The sequence below is a fragment of the Girardinichthys multiradiatus genome, chromosome 18, assembly GCF_021462225.1.
Source record: "Girardinichthys multiradiatus isolate DD_20200921_A chromosome 18, DD_fGirMul_XY1, whole genome shotgun sequence".
Taxonomy (NCBI): Eukaryota; Metazoa; Chordata; class Actinopteri; order Cyprinodontiformes; family Goodeidae; genus Girardinichthys; species Girardinichthys multiradiatus.
Genome location: NC_061810.1, coordinates 18,832,565 through 18,850,327, shown reverse-complemented (window position 1 = coordinate 18,850,327; position 17,763 = coordinate 18,832,565). Strand labels below are relative to the sequence as shown.

Here is a 17,763-nt window from a genome sequence, read left to right as displayed (position 1 = left end):
TAACAATCCCATTTTTATCATTTCACAATGCAACAGCCATTCTCTCTACTAGCCCCATACTCTCCACACATTCCTATCTCTAACTGTAGTGAAGGCCCTATTTAATTAACTGATCAAACTGCAAACAGGAAGAGGGTAGGAAATAGTGAGGAGAAAAAGAGAGAAGGATTGAGAAAAAGGCTGAGGAAGGTTGGTAGACAGGAAAGCATTTGGCTCAGATAGAGAGATGATATTTTTTTAATACACATATAGTATATATTTAATTGTCATATTGCAATTTTTACCGCTTAACACCACATTTTCCAAAATTGTTTTGCATAGCCGACCTTAATTTAAATTCCATTTTAGATCTGAGCACTTCCTTAAGATAACTTATATGATCTGAGGGGCAAAGCATTAATGAATAAAATGGAATGTATAAGAAAGCAAGTGTACGACAGTCATTTTTCACTTTTTTCATGTGCTTCCAATGACAAGTAACTCTCCATATTCCTCCATTTAACAATGACTATTTTTTCTAGATTATAAACAGCGTTCTGAGGAGTAAATTACTGTATCGGTAAGAAGCAGGAATAAAAACCATTTAACACAAACTCTACAATTAAAAAAAGTATAGCATCCCTGAAAAGACAACAACTAAACATACCCACTCATTCAAAATGAATCAGGAAATATCAGGAAACACAGCAGCCTCCAGGACTGAGCTCATTAAAGATGGACTGAGGCAAAGCGGAAAAATGCCCTGTGGCTCGCTGAATCAAAATATGAAATGCGTTTTTTTAAATAATGGATGCTGCACCCTTGGGCTTCAGAGGAGAGAACATTTATTGTATTACCAAGACAGAGTTGAAATACTGAGATATGTTTGTATATAGCAACATCTGGTGTGAATCTGATGTCAAAAATATCTGAAATATATATTTGTTGAGAAAAACACTGAGGTGTTCCATATTTATTTTTCTTGCTGTATTCCAATGCAGTCAGGTTTATTTTATTATGCCAACTAGTAGAATAGCTTGCTTTTCAAGGAAAACAGCCGATTGCATGACTTTGCAGCAATCCCTCTTCTCGAACAAGCATGTGGCAATAGTAGATTGCCTTCATTTTGTGAAATTTGCACCAATCACTGTGGAGTGTGGCAAAAGTGGAAAGGGCCGACAGCATTTTAACAGTAAGCAACCCCCAGCATAACCTGTGAGTGGCTATTTGTCACTACTGACTGTTGCTTTGAGAACAAAGAGCAAACACACAATAACACAGGAGAACTACTACAGAAGTATTTTCTATGTTAAAGAATAAGTGAAGAGTTAATGCAAGAAACAGTTTTCTTCATCTAGGAGATAAACAGAGCTAACAAGAGAAGCTCTGAGCCAGTAGTACCATCTACGATATGAAAAACAAAGTACATATATATAATGGCAGCAACAGCTTCATCAATGGCTTTGTCTAGGAGAGAGGGGGTTAAACAGAAAGACAGGATCAAGTTTATCATCTATAGTCAGAGAACATAAGGTTATTGGCTGCCATAGCTCAGCTAATGTCCCCATCCAGAAAGGTCACACAGCTAAACAGAACATTAGGCCAGGTGTAACTTCTATGAAGAGAAAAACAAATAGCCAGAACTTAAAGTTGTCTATCTCTATGTTTTAAAAGACTAAATGCTGACCAATAGCAAATCATCACCATCATTACCATCTTTTCCAGGGGTTCACATAAATATGGAGTTATTTTCGTATAGAAGTTTTGAAAAAAATCATGGAGCTAAAAAATCAAAACCCTTTTTCAAAGAATGCTTTGCACATTTGGGGCAGCATCGTTCAATTGTATATTATAGCCTGAATGCCAAACTTCCAAATGTGCACTGGAAAAAAAACATTTTGTACGCAGAACTGCTACAATTGGTATCATCAGTTCTCAAACAACTACTTTCTCCATTCTTAAAAATAGAAGACAATATATATTATAGACAAATAAGACAATATAATAGGCATGCTTATATTGTTTTTTATAATAGAAGACAATATAAGCATGCCTACAACTACTTCTATATAGTTCACCTGGTCTCCATGGTACATCAGTTGTAACAAGCTTTCTTTTCCCATCAATCCTTTCTTGTCTCCACTGTATGAGAGCCTCCTGAAAAGATCTTGCGGACTCCTCCTCACTGTATAGTCCTGTAAAGTTGGCCAATTCACTTTTATCACCTTCAATTGCTCCCACTGTTTTCTCCTGTCCATGTTTTATAACCAGCACCTACAACAAAAAGAATATCTCATGAGCTTTTATGAGATGGTCAAAATCTTATGTAAGTTCCCATAAATATTCTCATTAGTAAAGATGAGCACTGCTGCAGATCAAATACTGCACCTACAAATCTTTTTAAGTTATGAATACAGATTCTTGTGTCAGTTAAATGTATACTAAATCTTCCAATTCCTTAGCAATTCTTATTTGTTTAATGAAACTAAACGAAGTGGTACAACCCCGTTTCCAATGAAGTTGGGACATTGTGTAAAACATAGCTAAAAACAATATAATGATTTGCAAATCATGTTCAACCTATATGCCGTTGAATACACTATAAATACAAGATATTTAATGTTCAAACTGATAAGCTTTATTGGTTTTTTGCAAATATTGATTCATTTTGTATTTGATTCTTGCAACATATTCATTAAAGGCTGGGACAGAGGCATGTTTACCTATGTTTCATCACCTTTCATTTTAATATCACTGAATAAGCATTTTGTAATTGAGGACACTAATTGTTGAAGCTTTGTAGGAGGAATTATTTCCCATTCTCTCTTGATGTACAACTTCAGTTGCTCAACAGTCCAGCTTCTCTGTTGTTGTATTTTGCTCTTCATAATGTGCCACATATTTTCAATGGGAGACAGGTCTGGACTGCAGGCAGGCCAGTCAAGTACCAGCACTATTTTACTACAAAGCCACAATGTTTTAACACTTACAAAATGTGGCTCGGCATTGTCTTGCTGAAATAAATAGGAAGAACCCTGAAAAAGATGTAGCTTGGATGGCAGCAGATGTTGCTCCAAAACCTGTATACCTTTCAGCATCAATGATGCCTTCACAGATGTGCAAGTTACCAATGTCATGGGCAATAATACAACCCGTACTTTAACAGATGCTTGCTTTTGAATTTTGCACTAATAATCTGGATAGTCCTTTTTCTCTTTGGCCCGAAGGACACGACATCCATGATTTCTAAAAACAATTTGAAATGTGGACTCATCAGATCACAGCATCCTTTTCCACTTTGCATCAGTCCATCTCAGATGACCTCGGGCCCTTAGAAGCTGGTGGCATGGTGGTTGGTGGTTGATATACGGCTTTGGCTTTGCATGGCAGAGTTTTAACTTGCACTTACAAATGTACCAACGAACTGTGTTAACTGACATTAATGTTGATTTTTTAATGCAGTGCCTCCTAGAGGTTCGAAAGTCTTTCAATGTTGGGTTTCAGCCTTGCCGCTTATGTGCAGAGATTTCTCCAGATTCTCTAAATCTTTTGATGATATTATGGACTGTAGATAATGAAATCCCTAAATTGCTTGCAAAAAAACAATAAAGTTTATCAGTTTGATGATTAAATATCTAATCATTGTAGTGTATTCAACTGCATACAAGTTGAACAGGATTCACAAATCATTGTATTCTGTATTTATTTACGACTTATACAAGATGTCAACTTCATTGGATTGGGGTTGAATGCACATACAGAATTAGAAGAATGAACATGAAAAAGTAGCAGCAATATGTCCAAGTAGAGCTTGAGCTCCCTCAAAAGTGTCAAATAATCACTCTGTTTTAGCATTAGTCTACCCTGGCCACAGAACTCCAGACCAGATCCCCATTGTCCTGGGGATCAATGCAAGTCTTTTCAAGAGGTTAGCCCAACTCTGTAAAGAGGATGCAGGTGTAGATGTAGTTTAGACCCTGTGCATTTGAACTGAGTGACCAGCTCCAATCAGAAGTAATGTGAGGGAGGAGAGGATCTAAGATGTAAGATGGATGGGCCACGGCCCACTGACCATACCCGCTGGTGGTGACTGTCAAGCCTTGCATCAGATAGAGTTGGAAAAACTCCACCCGTTCACTTACCCAGCTCAATTATCACCTAAACGGTAATAGTTGAGCTGTGTGAGTGAACAACTCTTCAGTAGAGCTGTATTAGTTGCTACAGCAGTGGCTAATGCCAATGAGACTTTGCTGGGTGCTCGCAGCTAGCTAACGGAAAGAGGAAAGACTGAGTGACTAAACAAGAGGACAAAGAAGGAGGAAATCTGGTTGCTTTGTGGAGAATTTTCGCAGGCAAGTCAGCTGTTTAAGGGCTGAAAAGTACATGTTTAAAGTGCTATTTGTGTACTCACTGCTATTTTTGTGTATTTACTCTATGGTCGAAAAGCTAAGAACCTAAAACACTAAAGGTAGAGATACTGTTACATTTAAAGAATTCTGGTTGGCTTTCCCAAATAATGTCATGGCCACTAGGGGGTACTACACTTTGCTACATGTAAACAGCCCCCTCGGTTAACTGATAATTGAATTATTTAGATTTTTTCTTTTGCATGAAAACCAAATCTGAAAACTGTAACATAGTACCCAGTCCCTTATACTGTGTTGTCCTTCAATAAACCTACTGCAATCAATTGACTTCAGATGTCACTACTAATTAGTAAATAGGTGTGTCAATTTATCCCAGTATGAATTTTCTGTGAGGGCCTCAGAGGTTTATTAGAGAACATTAGCAATGGAACAGCATCATGAGGACCAAGAAACACACAAGACAAGTCAGGGATAAAGATGTGGAGAAGTTTAAGCAGGTCTAGGTTATAAAACAATATCTCAAGTTTTGAAAACTGTTCGAATCATCATCTTAAAGTCTAAAAAGTATGGCACAACTGCAAACCTATGAATACATGGCCATCCAGCTAAACTGACAGGTCAGACAAGCAGAGTATTGATTAGCAAAGCAGCCAAAGGGTCTGGTAACTCTAAAGGTGCTCCTGAGATCCACATCTCCAGTGAGAGAATCTGCCTTTGTGGAAGAGTGACAAGAAGAAAGCCATTACCGAAAAAAAAGTCATATGAACACATGTTTTCCACAAGCCATGGAATGTTGAAAAATTACATCATTATTTGGTTTAATTCGCTTTCACATGCACTTTTGAAAGCGGATCAAACTCCATTGACAATATTATACAAGGTAATGGTCAACATGTAAAACACTGTATTAGAAAACTAGCACACCATGCCCACAGTGTGACATGGTTGTGGCAGCACTATGCTGTAGGAATACGTTTCACTATGCTGACAGGGAGGCTGGTCAAAGTTGATAGGAAGATGAATGTAGCTCAATATAGGGTAACCTGAGAAGGAAACCTGTTAGAGGCTGCAAAAGATTTGAGACTGGGACATAGGTTCTCCTTTCATCAGGACAATCATTGTCTATACCTGCTTATCCATAAGTCCAGAGCTTAATCCAATTGAGCATTTGTGACAAGACTTGAAAACTGATGTTCATGGAAGATGTCCATGACATCAAAATGACATCTATTTTGCTAAGAATAGTCACATTTTTATTTTCTAGAAAGAGAAACACCTCTAAAAGACAGCTGTAGTTGCAGCAAAATTTAGTTTTATAAAGGCTTTAATCAAATTGTAAAAAAATTGACCATTTTCCTTCCACTTATGTAATAACAACTACTTTATGTTTTTTTTAACCAGCTAGAATTCAAATACAAGACATTAAGGTTGTTAAATTAATATTTCTCTAATAAACAAGCAGGTTAAGCAAATTATTTTGTTTTGTTTGTTTTTCAAACTTCTAACTAAATAACAGTTTGTTGTACAATAGCTGGACATTGACCAAACTTTCTCTTTACCTTCTGACCTCGGTTGTTTGAAAAGACTACTGTCAGAATGAGGTCAACTGCACTTGGTTGTGTAAAGAGTATGAAATGTCAATCTAACTGTTCCTGCCAGACCTGCGCTGCTGGAGGGCCCCCTTTCACTCCAAAGGTACATGCAGTTCACAAGTTTTCCTTTAGATACAGCCTGTGGATATGGCGTCAATTAGGGTTTGTTTGAAGTACTTTCAATTGACTCACAGGTAGAACTCACACCATGTAGAGGCTTGTTTGATATCTTTTTAGTGCATTGTCACATCATGTGAACTGCAAATTGAGTGTAATTTTACCCACTGCTAAGCCCTTTTGTTTTTTATGTTGCATCCATTCATGTATAAAGGCTTGATTTTTTTTAGAAACCCAAGTATAGACCATCTTTTAAAAAGGAAAGAAAAAACCCAATAACTAAAAGAATAAGCAAGCCCACTGATATAGTGAATACTTTTAAACAGTGCTTTTAAAATTATGATTTCACAAATGATAATGTAATCGAATAACAAGTAAAAATTACTCAGATGTTTATTTTAACTGACCTGTACACATGGTCATGATTTATACTGTTGGGAAAGAAATAAGCAAAAATGTGTTCTTCTCAGGTAAAATAATGCTTAGGAGAACAACATATTCAGATATTATGTGCATTTTGTATGTTTCCTAATATTTTGTTCCCACAATGGGTATTTTGTGTATAATTTATACTCTAAAGCTATTGCAACTTTACAAAGTTGTCAAGTCAGCCACTTACACCGCACATACCTGGCTGCAGTTATGAGGAATTTTCATCTGTTTTTCCTTCACTTTTGTTCCATTCTCTAGGCTCTCATCTACTCTTCTGGTTATTGTAGAGGATGTGATGGTGTGATTGGGATCAGGGCTTGTACTGGAATCAGGATTATAGGTACCGGGAAAAGAGCCAGGGTTAATCTGTCTCTGGAAGCAGCTGATGTCTTGGCTGATCACATGAGCCTGTGTATCTGTCTGCAACAGAAGACCATAATATATGACACCAGTTCAGCATTAGTTTAGGAGGCTGAAATTACTGCCTTGATCTAATTTCTATTGAAATATCATTACTGCAAGATCAGGCTCCTATTGAGAGTTTACATTACCATAATGAAGCCTAATTCTGGCCATCAAGCAGTGATAAATGAGAGAGAAAACTACTAGAAAAGAGAAGTATACAGCTGTGTACAAAACTACAAAGGTTAGTTCAGAAGAAAAATGTTGGTGATATTAAAGATTACATCCCATCTAAATCTGTCATGTGTATGAATAACTTAGGCCTTATCGTTTCACGGACAAACCTAATAAACCGTTTTCTACTTTAAAAAAAGAGATCATATACTGTAGGTTGAAGCCCCTAGTCTAATAATTTAACAGAAATCTTAATTGATGTCATTCTCATCTGATATCAACAAATATTTTTTTGTGAACTGACTGTAACTTGATTTTTTCTTTTTCCTGCAATTCTATGTAAGCATGAGAAATAGTTGTGCATGAAAATCCACGTCAAACTGAAGTTTATGAAATACTCCATGACACTATCAAAGCCACTTAAAGCCACTTTCTTTCCCATTCTGACACTTGGTCTGAACTTCAGCAAGTCTTCTTCAGCACATCTAGATGCCTCTATACATTGAATGACTGTTATGTGACTGACTGGTTAGCTATTTGTGTTAACAAAAAATTAAAAAGGTGTATCTAACAAATAGTGAGTGTATATTTTCCTTAACCTAAGGGAACTTTATAATTGAAAGTAATTGTTTAAACATGACAGATGAAAGGAGGTGGTTCTAGAAAGATCACCGATTACAAAACATGCTCAGTTTTAATGTGCTTACGTACATCCGACTAACATTGTATAATTGTTCTTTACAATATTGCTACAAGCCAAGGTAGTGCCATGAAGAGTAACTCTACTGCGGTATGATGTTGTGCCAAACGACAGCAAATGTGTTCAACAAAAATGATCAATCTCATTGTTAAATTTTAGACAAGAGATTTATCACTCACAACTTTTACCCAAATTAAAGTAGTAAATACAAAGCAAGCCCTATTTAAAGTATACCGATGGCATAAAGCAAAAGGGATGATGCCAGACAGCTCTTCTGACCTCATTTAGAGGGTAACCCTAATTATTTTAAGTGCTCACACTTACATCCCTGGTCTAACCTTAAAAAGTCAATACAGAGAAGTCCATTTTATAGAGTTAAAGAATGCATCCAAATTTTAATCAAAATAAATCAACGCAGAATATATATACACAAATCTGTGCATCACATAAAAGCTGCACAAAACTATTACAAAAAAGTCTAAGCACTATATATATAACACATAAAAAAGGGTCTTAACTTACATGTAATAAGCTTAATCTATACAGGTCACAAGGGAAAAGAAATGTAAACTGCCTTGAAGATATTAATGTATAGACAAGCAAAGTATCAGTGATAAGACAACAAAGTAAGGTACAAATTTTATTATGTTATTGTGAGTGTTTAGAAAATTCGTACCCGTACTCATACTCGTCATCTTCCGCTTATCCGGGACCGGGTCGCGGGGGCAGCAGACTCAGCAGAGACGCCCAGGCGTCCCTCTCTCCAGACACCTCCTCCAGTTCCTCCAGGGGGAGCCCAAGGCGTTCCCAGGCCAGCCGAGAGACATAGTCCATCCAGCGTGTCCTGGGCCGTCCCCTGGGCCTCCTCCCGGTGGGACGTGCCTGGAACACCTCCCGAGGATGGCGTCCAGGAGGCATCCGGTATAGATGCCCGACCCACCTCAACTGGCTCCTCTCGATGTGGAGGAGCAGCGGCTCTACTACGAGCCCCTCCCGGATGGCCGAGCTCCTCACCCTATCTCTAAGGGAGTGCCCAGCCACCCTACGGAGGAAGCTCATTTCAGCCGCTTGTATCCGGGATCTCGTTCTTTCGGTCATGACCCAAAGTTCATAACCATAGGTGAGGGTAGGAACGTAGACCGACCGGTAAATTGAGAGCTTTGCTTTTAGGCTCAGATCTCTCTTCACCACAACGGACCGGCACAGCCCAGGCCGCAGCACGCTTGGCCTCACGGTACCCGTCAGCCGCCTCAGGAGTCCCACAAGCCAACCACAGCCGATAGGACTCCTTCTTCAGCTTGACAGCAACCCTTACTGCCGGTGTCCACCACCGGGTTCTGGGATTGCCACCGCGACAGGCACCGCAGACCTTACGTCCGCAGCTACAAGCAGCAGCATCGACAATAGATGCGGAGAACATGGTCCACTCGGACTCTATGTCTCCAACATCCCCCGGGATCTGGTCGAAGCTCTCCCGGAGGTGGGAGTTGAATACATCCCTGGCCGAGGGCTCCGCCAGGCGTTCTCAGCAGACCGTCACTATGCGCTTGGGCCTGCCAAGTCTGTCCGGCTTTCTCCTCCTCCAGCGGATCCAACTCACCACCAGGTGGTGATCAGTGGACAGCTCAGCCCCTCTCTTCACCCGAGTGTCCAAAACATGCGGCCGAAGGTCTGATGATACGACAACAAAGTCGATCATCAACCTCTTGCCTAGGGTGTCCTGGTGCCAAGTGCACTGATGGACACCCTTATGTTTGAACATGGTGTTCGTTATGGACAATCCGTGACTAGCACAGAAGTCCAATAACAAAACACCGCTCGGATTCAGATCGGGGAGGCCATTCCTCCCGATCACGCCTCTCCAGGTGTCACTGTCGTTCCCCACGTGGGCGTTGAAGTCCCCTAGCAGAATAATGGAGTCCCCGGGAGGGGCACTATCCAGCACCCCCGACAGGGACGGCAAGAAGGCCGGGTACTCTGCACTACCACTCGGCCCGTAGGCTGAAATGATAGTCAGAGACCTCTCCCCAACCCGAAGGCGCAGGGATACGACCCTCTCATCCACTGGGGTAAACCTCAACACGAGACGGCTGAGCTGGGAGGCAACAAGCAAACCCACACCAGCCCGCCGCCTCTCCCCGTGGGCCACTCCAGAGTAGAAGAGAGTCCAACCCCTCTCAAGGAGATGGGTTCCAGAGCCCACGCTGTGCGTGGAGGCGAGTCCGACTATTTCTAGACGATTGTTTAGAAAATTGAAAACCAAAAATAATATTTAAAATAAATTAAAAAATAATGTACTTTTTACCCTGTTGTCATGTTTATTAATTCCTCTCACATATTCTAAACATAAATGACACTGTGGTTGTATTTTGAGCTTAAATCTTAACATTGCTAATTGTGCTAAAATTAACATTCATGATGGTAAAAGTGAAAGTCTGAATCTCACAGTAATCCGTGACAGTTGTTTTATACAACAAGCTGAAAGTTGTGCAATTAATAGTTTACGCTGCTAAGGCTAAGGTTTTTGCTGTCAGTATTTTGATTAATGACTAAATGCAGTGCCTTTGGACTAACAAATGAACAGTACAATAGAAATGCCTAAGCAACTCAGTAAAGCTCTGAAGAAGAGAACTTCAATATAAGATTAAATGTTTCTTGGAGTCCCTTCTAAACAGCTAGATTCCTATACTGTGACACAGCTTTTGTCACACTGGTTATGTTAATTAACGTGACAGTGACATCAGGAAAGTGTCAATGGTTCAGTGGATGGTTCCTTTCATTATATATAGTAACATAGTAAATTCAAAGCAAATTAAACTAAATCTGTGATTTACTTTTTGTACTACGTGAGAAATGGAGGAAAATAATTTTTAGTTATTAGAGGCAAAATAAACTTAATTGAGTCAATTGGTTCATAACAGAACTAATTTTGATTTAGACATTTGTATACACACATCACCTCTTACTGTTATGTTGTTCTATACCATCTTTACATTGACCTTGTATTCTGTGTCCGAACATTAACTGGGTATAATTTCAATCAGCAGATTTGACAGCAGGAAAGTACACAGGCCCTTTAATTCTATTAAGTGACAAAATTTCAACAGCTCTTTTAAAGCTTAGCTGGGTTCTCATTTGATCGACCATCTGATAAAACAGCATCTATGAGTGCTTGAGCCTGACAGTCATCCAGGCACCAAGGAACCATCTTGAAGCCCTGAAGGATTTTATAATGACCAATACTGAAACAGTTACAATTGGACATGTAGCACCTTCACAGGGATACATGTTTAAAAGTTTTAAATCAAGTCCAGTCAAACAAACTGGGCAAGAAAGAAAAAGAATCAGGTGACCTTTGCATTGACCTAGTAGTTGCATTTATGAAACCTATTTTGTATTTATGACACCTATTTTTTATGTGGCATGCTTGTCAACAAAGTATGCCACATAAAAAGCAAAACTCTTTAGGGATAAAATTCTCTTCTGCAGAAAAAAAAACAAACTATAATTAGATTTGGTACAGGAAACTCCAAACCCTCCTCTGTTTATCCAATGTATTTTACACACTCCAAATCTGATTTATAAATGGTTATACTAGAGCATGCCCAACTGGGAAAAGACAGAAAATGTGTTTTTTATTCTGAAATATTTCTACTCTTACAAGAAAGCAAAGTGCAGCCTATTAGGTGTATTCTGTGTATGTGTTGAGTTCAGGATCTCAGAGGAGGGGAGTAACATATTTAAGTATCAGATCTTTGTGTTCAGACATTCTTACAGGTGTTGGGCCATTTCTCTCTCCTTTCAAGACTCCATAATAGCAAATCAAAAACAGCCAAAACATACAGATGGTTACTAAAGCTACCTTTTCTCCTCTTTCTGACCAGTTTCCAGTTGTGTTTACAGGTGCACTTTGATACATGCTGAAGGTTTTAGTGCGTCTGAAACAAAGTGCGCGTCAGATCAGCATCTGAAACTCTCTTTGTGACGGTGTAATTGTAGTGCAGTGGGTCCAACTTACAAACATACGATGCAAAAATCAAACACAATGGCTACATGCACTGTAATATTACTGTATTTGTAAAGCATTAGTTTAAAATGCAAATGGGCATATCGTCAGAGGAAGATATGATGCTGTTTTCAAAACAATTTTAATAGGTTGGATGAAAAATACAAATGCTGAAAAAAAAGGAAGAGAAAAGGTAAATAAATTACTTAATGTTAAGAAACTAAGCTCTCCTATGATAGGCCAAAGTCTGGGTCTGATAAAGTAAAAGTAGAACTTTCACAGAGACTGACAACAAATTACATGATTTCAAATTCATATTTAAAAAAATTCATTTCACGGATGCAGTCTTATGAAATTTAACTATGTGGCCTGTGTGAAATCATTTTCCTCAAGTTAGTTGACCATGATTTGTTCCTAATTTGCTAGATGCAGGATCATTACAGAAATATGACCTACTGAAGACAAAATGCAATGAAGAATGCAGCATGTTTTCCTTAGAGAAGTGGGTAGGGATGATCTGACAGACAAAATAAGAATAACATTATGACACTGATAAGCTCAATTAAACATGCTAATATTAGTTTAAATGATGCTCTTCAACATTACATGACAATATTTTGCTACCCTGCGGGGTACCACACCCACTTTATGTGGTTCTGCGTTAATAAAACACAAACAATGATTAATAAATTCATTATTATTAAACCAGGTCTGGATGTGTGAAGAGCAGGACATATCTAGAGAGATCTTTCTGTACTTCAGTCTGCCTCACCCCTCATCAGAAGGTGAGGCATATATAAATATTTTTTTCAGAGGAAAATCAAACAGGATTAGCATAGGGGAGAGAGAGAGATATGCCTACGTCAGCTGCATGAGCATAATCCCCAGTCTTAATATTCAGCCAAAATACACAGTTTTCCATTACTGGCTAAAGTGAGGATAGAAAACCAAATGAACATTGAAAAGATACAGAGAAAATAAGGGATGTCTCTTGTGGTTTCATGGAGCCTTTTCAAGGGTCTGCAGTTTTTGTCTCTGCCCATCCATGTGCATGGTTTACTCACTCCATGTTGCATCCCAAAGGCACGTTAGTGTGGTAACTTGACCAGTGATAAAGTATTGAAAAAAAGAATAAACAATGTGCTTGAGCATTTATAAAAGCTGAATAGTGTGTATTACAAAAACACGTTTTAGCAAAAATTTATATCATAGTCTGGTAAAGCTGTAGATGTAGTTTTATGATGTTCTCCCATTCAGCTCAGCATACTAGTCATTAGAAAATGTATAAATACATACTTTTCAAAGTATGCTAGACTTTTATGGATTTTCATGTTATGGAAACACTAGATTTCTCATGGTTTATGTGGGTTTGTTTTCTCTGGGCTTTGATATTTACAGTCCTGTCATAAGTTTTAGTTATAAGACTGTGTTCATTTCCTGTTGTATTTTTGAGATATTGGTTATTTCCTGCCCCCCTGCTGTTCTGGCTTCATGGTTGCCATGGCTGTCTTAGATTTGTATATAAGGTCTTGTCCTTCCCACTTCCTTTGTTATGCTGGGGGCACACAATACACCATTTACAGTCTTTACAGATTTTGAAAAGACTTGGAGTTCACACTAACAGACTGGTTTTAATAGATTTTTGATTTCACAACTAAAAGACTGAGGATCACAAACTTAAAAACTGGACCTGCTGAGCAATCTCAGAGTACAGGATTTATCAAACAAACTATAAAGCCAACTTAACACACCAACATCGCATTGAAACTCCAGCTACACTTTGAATGAGCAAACATATAGTAGGTGGTTGTAATAGAATTCTCAGAATTCGGACGGATTATGTTTCTCTTTTACACCCTTATAGAATAAAAGAGATGTAATTTTGAAAACGTTACGTTTATCACACAAATATGATTTGTTTAGAGTTGATTTTGGGGGCTGTTTGTGGGTTTTAAAATGACTTAATATTGACTTTAATCTAAATATGTTGCTATTTCTATCTTAGCTGACAATCAGCTGGATTTTGTAAATAAACATTTAGAAATGATGATATATACATTTAGTTCAGAAATTTCTTTTTTTTTTTTTTTCAGAAATGGTAATTCTCCTGGCCAGGGGTCTTTCTGCATGGAGTTTGCATGTTCTCCCCATTAGGGCCCTTATTTAATGTATTTTATAGTTACATATCAAATGGTCTCTTTTTTTGTTCTTTGGTTTGTTTTGTAACACTACATGATTATGATTAGTTAGTTGATAGTTTGCATTATTCCCACATGTTTTAAAGTTATGTGGATAATGTATATATAAAAATATATCTTTCAATGACAAAGAAAAAAATCGCGTGCAGTTGATTTCGGGTCACAGCCACTTTAATCATTGTCTGTAGGCAACAAGTGTTTTGCGTTGTGTCAGTAATAAGTTACCTCTACCAAAATGTATCAGGATTTGGCTCAAAACATTCAAAAGTGTGACTGTGACTGAGGTCAGGTCTGTTTCCCTCTCACACTTGCAGACTCCAGCCTTCACCCCATCTCAAACTAACAGCTTTTTGTGCTGACTCGCCCTGCTGACTGGCTGCAACTACTGCAAACTGATGCAGACTCTTCCCGACTGAGAATAAGGGGTAAAATTGGGCAAAAAATCATTTAGTGTCCCCAGCTTGTCAGCCTGTTTTCCCCACCAGTGGTTCATATGTACCGTTCTGGAGTCCTGCTAATTAGTTTCCATGTTTTATATTCTGAATTAATGTTTTAAGTATGGTTATAGATGAGCGCTAGATTGGTTACACCTTATGTTCTATAAGACATTAAAGTAATCTATTTCAATCACTTTGAGCCTCCTGTGTCTGTCTGTGACAGATTTTCTGCAGTAATGAGAGTGCTGGAGGAAATTCCACTAATCCACAAAAAGCTGCAGAAGCAAAAGGTTTCAGATTGACTTGTATTTCATAGGACTCCTTGTGGTCTTCAGAAAAGGTTTTGTTGTCATCCCCAACAAAGGTTTTGTCTGAGATGCTCCAGTCAACCAATGTGGACCTTACTAAAGCAGCTGATCTACAGGTCCTTCTCAAAATATTAGCATATTGTGATAAAGTTCATTATTTTCCTGTCAAAAAAGTATGTGCATATGAACATGAAGATAAACACAAATGCAACACATGGCAACTCACAGAAATATATTTCTTTATTGTAGAGGTACGTTTTGATAAGTAACTAACTTTAACTTACAGCAAAAACAGTCAGAAAATGAGCAAAACCAAAGGAGAACAGAACTGAAGAGGACATAATTGAAAGCGTCAGTAAAGAAGAGAAACACTGAGAATGAACATGGAGAGGAAACAGGCATAATGCACATGTTATATTGCCTCCATGAATGAAGATCCTCCTGTGGAGAATCAGTGCCCCCTTCTGTTAAAGTATGTCAAAGCAGCTTATGTAGTAGTTCTTAGTCCATATTACAAAAGAGACTAAGACTCCCTTCAGTATGTGCGCATGGGGATGTGTGTGCTCTATGACTGAGAAGCACAGAGGCTGTAAATAAAGAAAAAAATTTTAACATTTGTGCAATTATCTGAACCAAGGGTCTTTAAAAGGGCTAAGTGTGCACATACTGTGCAGGTACCTTAAGTTTCTGCAGTAGCCATGAGTAAAAACCTCTTTAAATCTACATCCAAGTATCTCCCAATCTTCTTCTTCAAGTATCTCATCTTTGCCGGACAAACTTTGACAAAATGAATACGGAAATGACTTATCTGGCAGGGAAGAGAGAAAGACAGTGCTTTTTTTGAACATGTACCTTATGTCAGTGCACCAAGAGTACATAAGTACTGCATATGCATGCGTGGGTGTTTGAAAGTGTCTGAAAGGAGGTCATTATCACTGATACAGAAAGGTATCTTAAAGTTTTAGTTGCAGGTACGGCAGATATGCCTGGACTGGGTGGACAGAACCCACAGGCAAGACCAGGGTGAATACAAACACAATAAACACTGCAAGCAGCATTGGGCAGCCCTCGAAGCTCAGCGCCGCGCGGACTGTGCCGCAACTGCGGGAGCCTGGCCTCTCCACCTCTACAGCATTGAGGAGCCCACCTCTCAATTCCACTAAGCAGCACTGTGAGCAAGCTTTCATATGATCGTCTTGATGCAGAGTTGTGCTACGGCAAGAAGCGTTCAAAATTTGGCCAAAATCTGACCTTCCCAACGGAAGCTGCATTTGGTGGTGAATGATTAACAAAGACTTCCTGTTGTGCTTTAAAAATGTCATCTAAAATTATTGTGCCTTGTTAGAAAAAGTTTGAAACTTCTGGAGACTGTCAACGAAGGTTAATCAGCTGAGAAACCTGTTATTTGGTTGTCAGTGGGCAGGGCTAAAGCAATGTCATTAATTAACCATGGCAACGTGTTCAGTTCAATTCACTTCAATTCAAAAATACATTATTAATCTCAAAGGGAAATCAAATGTTGTTGTAGCTCATTATGTAGGTTTCTTCAAAGAGCCGTTGTAGATGCTGATGGCTGTGGGCTTGAAGGTTCTCCTGTAGCGCTCTGTCTTACAGCACAGTTCAGTCCTCGTCCATGATGATGCACACAAAATTTGGTGTGGATCAAATGATGTATGAGGGAGATAAAGCGGTTAAAGTTTCCTACAGGACGCCGTTGATCCAAAGTCCAAGGTAATCCATTAGAGCTGTTTGGGAGATGAAAAACTGCTTGAACCTTGTATCAGTGAGAGTTTAAAAGGAGAACATCTAACAGTGAAACACGTGCCTTCCTGGTTTAAGTGGGCGGGGCTAAAGTGATCAATTGACTGTGCCAGTGTTCAGTATTCGTCGATGATGTTGCATACAAAATCTGAAGTGGATCCGATGATGTATCAGGGAGCTAAAGCGATTCAATTTCATTCATTAATTTGATTCAATTTCCAATGTAATCAAATAGAGCTGTTTGGGGGTTCACAAAGGTCAACCATATTCAGTTTGGAGTAAATCAGACTGCGTTTGTAATTTAGAGCCAAACATAAGCCCATGGCATGACGTCACACCTCGCCACACTGGCACAGCCACACCCTCCAGCCAAATCTGTCAGTACTTGAGACCAACTTACACTATCATGTTATCTGTCTCTGAGGACAGTTTCATGTTGATTAAGTGAAGAGGACTGAATATGGATCCCCGGATGCTTAGGCTGGCTCTAGCGACGTGGAATGTCACCTCGCTGGGGGGGAAGGAGCCTGAGCTTGTACGGGAGGTCGAGAGATATCGACTAGAAATAGTTGGGCTCACCTCCACGCACGGCATGGGCTCTGGAACCCATCTCCTCGAGAGGGGCAGGACTCTCTACTACTCTGGAGTGGCCCACGGGGAGAGGCGGCAGGCTGGGGTGGGTTTGCTTGTCGCCCCCCAGCTCAGACGTCTAGTGTTGGGGTTTACCCCAGTGGATGAGATCGTCGCATCCCTGCACATTCGGGTTGGGGAGAGGTCTGTGACTATCATTTCGGCCTACTGGCCAAGTGGTAGTGCGGACTACCCGGCCTTCTAGGCGTCCCTGTTGGGGGTGCTGGATAGTGCGACTCCATTATTCTGCTGGGGGACTTCAACGCCCACGTGGGAAACGACAGTGACACCTGGAGAGGCGTGATCAGGAGGAATGGCCTCCCCGATCTGAATCCGAGCGGTGTTTTGTTATTGGACTTCTGTGCTAGTCACGGATTGTCCATAATGAACACCATGTTCAAGGGTTGTCACCGGACAGACTTGGCAGGCCCAAGCGCATAGTGAGGGTCTGCTGGGAACGTCTGGCGGACCCCTTGGCCAGGGATGTATTCAACTCTCACCTCCGGGAGAGCTTTGACCAGATTCCGAGGGATGTTGGAGACATAGAGACCGAGTGGACCATGTTCTCCACATCTATTGTCGATGCTACCGCCCGTAGCTGCGACCGTAAGGTATGTGGTGCCTGTCGCGGCAGCAATCCCCGAACCCGGTGGTGGACAC

The 17,763-nt window shown here is 39.7% G+C and overlaps 1 protein-coding gene across 6 annotated transcripts in view; it reads right to left on the bottom strand.

The window, feature by feature from the left end:
- zbbx (zinc finger, B-box domain containing) overlaps window positions 1-17,763 on the bottom strand; it is an 80,314-nt gene that overhangs the window by 38,525 nt on the left and 24,026 nt on the right. For 5 of the 6 annotated variants that reach the window (XR_007042268.1, XR_007042269.1, XR_007042270.1 and 2 more), the window contains exons 7-8: window positions 6,686-6,907; window positions 2,058-2,253 (exon numbers count right to left, since the gene is read on the bottom strand). Coding sequence is in view for 3 of the 6 variants with exons in the window: in XM_047390885.1 (XP_047246841.1) it covers window positions 2,058-2,253; window positions 6,686-6,907 (418 nt within the window). In the remaining 3 variants the exon portion in view is untranslated. The remainder of the gene's footprint in view (window positions 1-2,057; window positions 2,254-6,685; window positions 6,908-17,763) is intronic. The other variant, XM_047390886.1, reaches the window with a different exon arrangement.